Source organism: Papaver somniferum, chromosome 1 (assembly GCF_003573695.1).
Source record: "Papaver somniferum cultivar HN1 chromosome 1, ASM357369v1, whole genome shotgun sequence".
Lineage (NCBI taxonomy): Eukaryota > Viridiplantae > Streptophyta > Magnoliopsida > Ranunculales > Papaveraceae > Papaver > Papaver somniferum.
This window is the reverse complement of record NC_039358.1, coordinates 7,119,179-7,128,183: the sequence shown is the minus strand read 5'-3', so window position 1 is coordinate 7,128,183 and position 9,005 is coordinate 7,119,179. Positions and strand designations below refer to the sequence as shown.

Sequence of the window (9,005 nt, the reverse complement as noted above, 5' to 3'; positions counted from 1 at the left end):
TTGTTATTCCCATTCTTTTGAGTATTGTAAGCACCGAACTATGACCTACGAGTTTGGTTCGATCGCAAAGAAATTGTAAAATTTCCATGTAACCGAACTGTAGGGTTAGAAAAATTAGAAAGATTTTTTTTTATGTAACCGAACCTTTCTGTTATTCCCATTCTTTTGAGTATTGTAAGCACCGAAATATGACATACGAGGTCGGTTCGATCGCAAAGAAATTGTAAAATTTCCATGTAACCGAACTGTAGGGTTAAAAAAGTTAGAAAGATTTTTTTTTTATGTAACCGAACCTTGCTGTTATTCCCATTATTTTTATTACTGTAAGAACCGAACTCTGACCTATGAGTTCGGTTTGCTCGCAAAAGCATGCAGTTTGCGATCCAACCGAACCTTATACACTTAGTTAAAATTTATTTGTATGTAAAGTTCGGTTAGTTGGGAACCAACCGAACATAACGCTGCATGTCAGAACTTCCATTAATATGGAGTTCGGTAACCTGCGTGTTTGGATCAAGCAACCGAACTACACCTTCAAACTAGTTCGGTTACTTGTTCATCTCAGAAGGCAACCGAACTACACCTTCATTAGAGTTCGGTTACTTGTTCATCCTCACAGTATAACCGAACTACACCTTTAGATGAGTTCGGTTACTTGTTCTTCATATAATGTAACCGAACTCTTAAAAATCCAGTTCAAAATTGACAGTTTTGGGGAAGTTTTTACCAATTCAACATACATTTTGAAGATTAACAAATATAGTAGTAGGAGAGGATGGAGATGAAGAATCAGATTCATCACTTGAATACTCAAAGGGGGTGAATTGGATTTTTTTTTCCATGTTTTTCTCCTTCATCTTCTCTAACTCTACTCTTACAATAATTCTACTCAACTAATAATAAACCCATCTTTTAATTTAATCTCACTAATTGTTTTTAACTAAATCATTTCACTAATCATAACCTAAAATTAATTAGGAGGGTAGATTAGGTATTAAAGAAATAACTAGATATGGGATGACCTAGAATTACTTCCAATGTCTTTACCCAAAATAGAACCATGGTCAAAAAAAAAAAAAAAAAAAAAACATATCCCAAAAAATGGTTCAAGAAAAAAAGGGATTAAAGTCCTTTCAATATTTCACTATTTCCTTTCGACAAATTTCGTGGAATGTTATACACTCTTCTACCGAAGAATTTTAATTTCTAGGGTTCATATCTTTTATATTTATACTGGGGTTTCTCCGTTTTCATAGAAGAAATCGATCTGGTTGAACACAAAAAGAATATCTTTCTGTTTTCTCAGATCCTAATTTTGGGCTTCGATCGGGCACTCCCGGTCGTAGCTATCACTATTCAGATCGTTTCTCGTCACTCTCTCAGGTAAACCCCCAAATTCTTACACTGTTTTTTTTTTTATTATGATTTTAATTGCATTTATTTCTATCCAGTATAGCTGAATTCTAGCCTTTATTAATAAATTCTCGGAATTTTGCATCCAGTTCAATACTTATTCGTCTGTTCATACTTTTTCTGGGAATTAGGAATTCTGAAATTATTTCTGGTTAATTCATGAAAACCTAGAATCTTACTTGAAGAAATCTGTATCTCAGAAACAGAAACGAATCCAAATGGAGTTTAAGGAAGTTATCATAAGGTTTACCCCATATCAGCTCTGAGTGAGATAATTAAATTATTAGTAAATTGCCCATTGAGTAATTGCTGGTTGCATAATGAGCTACTCTTAGCTGGGGCTTGCGTACCTGTGTTGCAGGGGCAGCAGCTGATTCAGTTTGTTCGTGTATTTTGGAGTCCCAATTAGTTGCTGTGGTTGCATGATCTTGATCTTGTTTGCTGTTTCGAAAGTTTGGCCATTAAGTCATGTTTTTATACCAAAGAATATTAAACCAACTTTTATGAAAAGCCCATAACAAAAGAAAAACCATACTTCTGTAGAAATAAAAGGCTGGAAGGATAACTGAGGCTGGAGTATGGAGGTCAAACATTATTTAGCCTGTTAGCCTGTAGTTGTAACCCCTAACTCTAAGAGTTTTGTGAAAGTTTTGATTGACTGAATCACACTTCATTCTGATGTGAATTGAATTCTGCCTTTTCATAAAATTTCTGATGGCTGCAGCCGGTGATGCACTTGTTCACATGTTCTTTTGTATACAACATCCCCATGTATTGCACTGGTCTAGAACTAGTTTTATTGTTTTATAACATTTTGTAATAAGTATAGAAGCACTGAAGCATGATTTTCCTAGTCTCCCTTATCCAATTATGTGTTATGTGACTGTTTCTCTTAAATTTTTTTATGTTGCAGTTATGCAGAGCCAGCTTGTTTGTAGTGGTTGTAGGAGTGTTCTTCTTTATCCTAGAGGAGCTCCAAATGTTTGCTGTGCAATATGTAATACGATTACCGCACCCCCAGTTCCACCGCCTGGTACTTTTCTTCTCTTTCTCTATCAGCAGTTTAAAACATAGTTGGGAAAATAATGTAATTCAGATTTTGATGAATTATACCTTTGAATCCTTCAGTTAGCTACAAGACCTTACAAAATAATGTAATTCAGAGATATCCGAAGTTGTTGGGAAACTTAAAGCATAATCAAATCTTAGTGATTGGAGAATTATTAGCATAATCAACTCTCAGTCTCAGTGATTGGAAAATTATTAGCATAGTCAAACTCTCGATGATTGGCAACTTAATATTCTTGAATTGTTGTACATATTGTCTCATAAGACTTTGATTGCTCTGTGAAATGTGGATTCCAATTTTGAGCTACAGATGCCTAAATCACTGAGTAATGCTAGTAAATGTAGTCCATAAAAATAAGAACGGAGTACATGGAATTAACACTTCTATATACCAATTAGTTTTTCCTTGTAGAATTTTTACTTTCGCATGACTACATGGAGCTTGAGATATGAGTTTCCTGGGATGTGCTTTGCCTCATATTGAACCTCCCAAAGCATTGCTGTACAAATATATGATTCAAGTTAAGTATGTTTTTGTATGCATTCACTTTGGACTTCTCATTTTCTGTGCATCGAAGAGAATTAGGTTGTTGGAAGTAGGAACTGGAATGCTAGTTATAATATCTTAGATTGTTAATCTTTTCTATAGAGTCCAGTGAGAGTCATTTCTAGTGATGGAAGAACCATACCATAAAAAAAGGCATGAAATGGAATGCCGTTGAAATACATAGTATAACAGATATAGATAGAATGTTCAGTCTTTTTATTCCAAACTATCGCATGTTTCTACAAATGTCTAAGTGGCTAACTACAGGCTTGGCAAAATACTTGCTAATCTTCAAAATGAGTGCAAAATTACCAAAATTTTGTGTTGAGAATTCTAATCCAAGCCAAAAGTAGAGGTAGATAAAGTGTCATTAACAATTTTGATTAAAATTTGTATAATCTCTGTTGCATCTCCCGTGTTACAACTATCGGGTCCTGGACTATCCAGAAGTAAGACTTGAGATAGTTGATTTTAAAAGCTCTGTCCAGGAATGATATTTAAGTTTAGATCTTGTTGGCTGTTAAGGTAAGGGTACCAAGAGTTAACAGATTTTATTAGAACAACAACCGCTTCAAGGTCGAGTTGGGAGATAGCGTGGGCGTTTTGCAAAAGGTACTGCATTCACATTGTGATTAACTCCTAAGATGATAGAAAATAGGTCCAGTGTGACATTTTGCAGGAGGTAGTGCATTGAAATTGTAATAAACTATGGAGATGGTAGAAAATATATCTAGTAGTGTTTCATATTTTTCCTCTGCTAAAACTGTGTCTGGGTTTCTGTGGTTCTAGTAAAGTTGAATTATCTAGTGAAGTTAGTACGCCCACTGGCCTACTGGGAAGCATATTAGCCTTTTGTCCTTGCCTACCTTCTGGCCCCTGGCAACAGCGGTAAGTAGTTGCATATATGCCTGGAAATAGAAGTAGTTGCATATGTTGAAGTGTATCATGCGCTAGACCAACGAGGGAAGTCTTTAATGGGGAAATTACGCCAGAAAAACCTGGTTTATAGAGTGCGACATGGGGTCCACATGAGATGATCCAAGGTATCATATTTGGGAAGAATGATATCTTTCTGGGATTCTGGGAGTAGACATTTAGTATGTGTTTTCCCCCACTCATTTTATCACTTAAGGACAAAGAGATGTTTTTTCACAATCATATAAACTGAGGACAAACTTGGATATTAGTTATCAAAATTGTCACTTTGAAATCTAAGTCAAGTTAGTACTGCGTACTGGTGTTTAATTTTGTGATTGAAATTTATTATTTTTGTGCTTGTGCGTTGCTTGTAAATTTTATTCTGATTTGTGATCAAATGTGTTTTACTTGATGCAGGAATGGATATGTCCCAGCTTACATGTGGAGGTTGCCGAACATTGCTAATGTACGCGCGCGGGGCCACAAGTGTGAGATGCTCCTGCTGTCACACAATTAATCTTGCCAGACCACCAGCACCAACACCAGGTTTGTTCTTTGTGCGAAAGTTTTGCGAATAATATAAACCATCCCATATTTTGCTGAAGATTTTATTTGCTTAGACTTCTACCATCAAGTGACAAGTGTAACTGGATTCTAATGATGTAAACCTTCCATCTTTTAATTTCAAATGCTTAACTAGATACTCAGACCATCAAGTGTAACTTGACTACTGACTAGACTGTAAGTAGATGCAGTTTAGGTGCCTGACAGTGCTGACACTTGTTTTCTGAATATCCACCGACAGTTATGATTTATGGAACTCGGGGCATTTAGTTATTACACTATTCCAACTATGTCAGCTCTAGGCTGCATGCATCTTCCTTCTTGGGGTGGATCTGACTGTTTGACTGTAGGATAATTACAACTTTGATTTGATCAAAAAAACCACGAGCAATCTTCACTTCTTCTGTTTGATTAATAGTGTGAATCCTGCAGCATCTTGCGGTCTTGGGAAAGTTTAGTTTATTGCTGCATACTCTTTTCTCTTGAACTTGTTCAGTCACCTCTGTCTATGATTACACCCTTTCCACGATTATATCCATATATTCACAGTATTCTGGAATGTCACTGAGAGTTTAAAGGAGTTTATGGGCTCGCAATATATTTATGTGAGGCAGCAGCAAGAATGAGCTGTTTTTTTGTATGTTCAAATTATTTCTTAGATATAAATAATGAAAAATGAAGTATTTCCTAGAGTTCATTCTCATTGTTGTTATGTCTGCTGTACTAGACTTTTGCAATGAACTAAACATTTTTTTTTTTGGTCGTTATGCATTTTACAGCACCTAATCCAGTCGCACATGTCAACTGCGGTCGGTGCCATATAACACTTATGTATCCATACGGAGCCCCATCAGTTAAATGCGCTGTTTGTCAGTATGTTACGAATACAGGGGTAAGTCCGCATGATTTTGCCAAGGCATCTGAAGCATATATTGATACTGCAAAGAATGAGTTACTGTTAAATAAGATCACAAAGATTAAACTATCTTGTTATGTAGTTCAATGTTATGCGGGTACATGTTTTAAAGGAAGTAGGAATATACCGCTTATCTTACGTAAGGATCAGATTGAATGATTTCTAAAACAACATCCTACTAAAGACTTAGATATGGTGGATATTAATGTCGATAAATCAGAGGACAGGTTGTAGGTGGTATACTTATGAAGTCTTTTGGTAATTTGAAGCTGGTGGTTGCTTAGTGTATAGTAGCATTGAAAATTAAAGTATGTTTTGAGTCTTTTGACCTCGACACAAATCAAACGTTAAGCAATGGAATTCATTTATACCTTTAACTTGTCCCATCTTCCTGTATGATCTGTGCAGATGAATGCGCCAACACCAAATAGTAATGGTCAAGTGAATAGACCCAATTGGCCCTCAACCACGCCTGCACCTATGCTCTCTACGTCTGCAGTAAGTTCTGAGACTCCTATTCCTGTCTTATTCTTTCTGTTGCTATTGGATTTTGCAGTGTTTGGCACCTAAAAAGGCATGTTAAATATTTTTGTCTGTTAAAATCCCAAGTAGAGAAGTGAGGATATCATTGAATTGGAAAAAAGAAGTCTTAATTGTATATTCACTTTTTGATTTTCTGTCATTAAAATAGGCCATGCGTACCCACAGTCAAACTGTTGTCGTTGAGAATCCCATGTCAGTCGATGAAAGCGGGAAACTGGTATGTAAATTTTCTCCTCTTAGTTGGCAACTTTATCATCTCTAACATTTAGTATTTCATATATACATGAGCTGTCATAATTATCTTTTTTGTATCTTCTCTTTCTTTGTCAAAGTAAAATAGCTAATCAAAGTTTGAATAACTTAGGTGACCAACGTTGTTGTCGGAGTAACATCAGAAAAAAAATGACATGGAAAACTTCTGTGGAATGAAATTGCTCTATAAATTTGTATTGAGACTTTTTTGGTATAAGATTATTGTTTGTATAAGTTGGACATTGATATATGTGTGAAGTGCTCAAAATATAAACAGAATTTGGTTGTTGGTTGGTAAATATAAAAAGTTTGAAAGTGAGAAATGGTCCTTTATAGGTGTCTCTGACTCTCTATTTTTATTTTTCATATTGTTTTTTACTGTAAAGTAAAGTAAAATATATGATCAAAGATTGTTACAAATTTTGTCAAATCAACATGCTGAGCAGGGTTCAAATTCCTTACACTGTAGAGGCTTAATAAAATAATTCAGATAAGGCTAATGAAACTAGTAAGATGTTGCATCTTTTGAATTAAAGCACTTGTTAGTCGAGATGTCTGATTAATTCGATATCAAATGGCAACATAGAAAAGCTTGATGAACTCCTAAAAGGCAACATTGCCCAGATTTATTCTCTCTGTAAATACCAGGTTTTTTTGGCGCAGTACGTTCAAATAATGCATATCAGATTTGAACTTCCTGGTCCATTCGAGTTGATACGATTTTTAGAATATTAAAGGACGCGACAAACAGAGATTAAAATGAACGGCAATTGTAGATGGAGATTAACATAAATGTCTTGTTTTCTTTTCCAAGCTGTATTATTCAAGTGCCACATAGGACCAATAAGAACCCCAGGAGCCTTATCTACCAACAAAAATGTAATCTCCCATGATCCACATCTCCATCCAAAATCCAATGCCCAAACAATTTTCCTTCACACAACACAAAGACAACTCCTCCAATACAAACCATCATTTCTTTTACAACAGATTAGTTTTCCAGAGACCAGCAAGTGAAAGAAGTAGTGAAAGACACAGACAGACTGTGATCATCATTAACCAATGGCCTCCACTCAATGTTTCCTTCACCACCATGCACTCTCAACCGCCACCACTAGATCTAAGTCATACCGCCAGGTATCAGCCATCAAGCCTACTTCAACCCAGCTCGTCATCCGGGCAACCCAGAAAAACTCTGTAGAGGAGGACAGCAATGCTGTTTCTGTCTCCAGAAGGTTTGCTCTTACCGTTCTTATTGGAGCTGCAGCTGTTGGATCCAAGGTCTCACCAGCTGATGCTGCTTACGGAGAAGCCGGTAATTTAATATAATTCAGTCTGAAATACAGTCTCTAATGATAATTAATGCATTGCTGTTTGTATTATAACTAGCTAATTCACATATGGCTAAATCAAGTTAAGTTAGGAACCTCGTAATGGTTGTTTAATTAATTGATTTAACTCTTGCAGCCAATGTTTTCGGCAAGCAAAAGAGCACTGAGTTCAAGACATACGTAGGAGAAGGTTTCAAGTTAGAGCTTCCAGCAAAATGGAACCCAAGCAAAGAAGTAGAGTTCCCCGGACAGGTTTTGAGATACGAGGACAATTTTGATGTCACCAGCAATCTTTCTGTCATGATCACCCCTACCGACAAAAGTTCCATCACCGACTACGGTGCACCTGAAGATTTCCTCTCAAAGGTATATATATTCATCACTGATGAAATGTAATTTGGACATCTCTTCTGTCATTTTTATGAGACCCTTATTTATGTGGATATTTTTTTTCAGGTGGATTATCTTCTAGGAAAGCAATCTTACTTCGGCAAGACCGATTCCGAGGTATATAAAATGTCTTGCATTAGCTAAATAAATCCTTATCTATTAGCTTACATGTTTTTGCATTAGCAAGAATGATTCTGAGGCAGTTATGTTTGTCTGTTTTAGGGTGGATTTGACACCGGCGCCGTGGCAACAGCAAATCTATTGGAGGCATCATCACCAAAGGTTGACGGAAAAACATATTACTACTTGGAAGTCTTGACAAGGACAGCAGACGGAGATGAAGGAGGTAAACATCAACTTATTACTGCAACCGTCTCAAACGGAAAGCTCTACATTTGCAAGGCACAAGCCGGTGACAAGAGATGGTTCAAAGGTGTGAAGAAGTTTGTTGAAAACGCAGCAACTTCATTCAGCGTTGCATAAGAGAAAGAAATGAGATATTTTAAACTCAATTCGGGTTGTTTTGCTTAATTTTTCTATCTCTTGCATGTAAATGATGATTGAAAAACAAGATAATATTAGGTAATGCTGGGGTTTTTAAGTTTGCTTGTTATCATTATATATATGAGTTAATAACGTAAAGAAATAAGCACATTAGATAATTAAGAAAATATTAATTCTTGGACCAACGAGCTATCTTGCAGCTACAATGTTGTCTCAACACCTGCTATCTTTGACACTCTCATCAGCATTCTTAGCAGATCATTCTCCTAATTCTTTCAAAGAAACAAGGGTGTTGATGTGAGGAATCGCCTGAAGGCATGAAGAACCCTTATCACCGCCATCCCAAGACTTAGTTATAGTTGATGTATTAGCATTATAGCAGTATAGTTGTTGGCGATATCCCCGTGCTAGAACTTCATTGCTTCTTGTAATTCCAAATGGCCCTGATAACATCTCTGGGAGTCTAAAATCTCTAGTCCAACTCCAATTGTAGTCGTAGTACTTTCCGCGTTCTACTGTGGGCGGCCATATATTTGCTGTGTTTTTCTTAAATGCCCAT

The 9,005-nt window shown here is 36.2% G+C and overlaps 2 protein-coding genes across 2 annotated transcripts; both read left to right on the top strand.

Annotated features, from left to right (window-relative positions):
- Nucleotides 1-1,144: 1,144 nt before the first annotated feature.
- Nucleotides 1,145-6,622, top strand: LOC113278703 (protein LOL2-like). Its single transcript, XM_026527471.1, has 7 exons — nt 1,145-1,383; nt 2,327-2,446; nt 4,364-4,492; nt 5,290-5,402; nt 5,835-5,924; nt 6,118-6,186; nt 6,334-6,622. The coding sequence occupies exons 2-7, from the start codon at nt 2,329-2,331 to the stop codon at nt 6,373-6,375; spliced, it is 561 nt and encodes a 186-aa protein (XP_026383256.1). The 5' UTR covers nt 1,145-1,383; nt 2,327-2,328; the 3' UTR covers nt 6,376-6,622.
- Nucleotides 6,623-7,111: 489 nt separating this feature from the next.
- Nucleotides 7,112-8,588, top strand: LOC113278696 (oxygen-evolving enhancer protein 2, chloroplastic-like). The gene is made up of 4 exons (XM_026527466.1): nt 7,112-7,536; nt 7,689-7,918; nt 8,009-8,059; nt 8,165-8,588. The coding sequence occupies exons 1-4, from the start codon at nt 7,284-7,286 to the stop codon at nt 8,423-8,425; spliced, it is 795 nt and encodes a 264-aa protein (XP_026383251.1). The 5' UTR covers nt 7,112-7,283; the 3' UTR covers nt 8,426-8,588.
- The last annotated feature ends 417 nt before the right edge of the window (nt 8,589-9,005 follow it).

Excerpts from the sequence above, each read along its gene's own strand:
- LOC113278703 (XM_026527471.1), top strand. The coding sequence starts at position 2,329 with ATGCAGAGCCAGCTTGTTTGTAGTGGTTGTAGGAGTGTTCTTCTTTAT. Across the intron at positions 5,403-5,834 it reads AGTATGTTACGAATACAGGG|ATGAATGCGCCAACACCAAA; the intron begins GTAAGTCCGCAT and ends TGATCTGTGCAG. Across the intron at positions 6,187-6,333 it reads TCGATGAAAGCGGGAAACTG|GTGACCAACGTTGTTGTCGG; the intron begins GTATGTAAATTT and ends TGAATAACTTAG.
- LOC113278696 (XM_026527466.1), top strand. The coding sequence starts at position 7,284 with ATGGCCTCCACTCAATGTTTCCTTCACCACCATGCACTCTCAACCGCC. Across the intron at positions 7,537-7,688 it reads TGCTGCTTACGGAGAAGCCG|CCAATGTTTTCGGCAAGCAA; the intron begins GTAATTTAATAT and ends TAACTCTTGCAG. Across the intron at positions 8,060-8,164 it reads TCGGCAAGACCGATTCCGAG|GGTGGATTTGACACCGGCGC; the intron begins GTATATAAAATG and ends TGTCTGTTTTAG.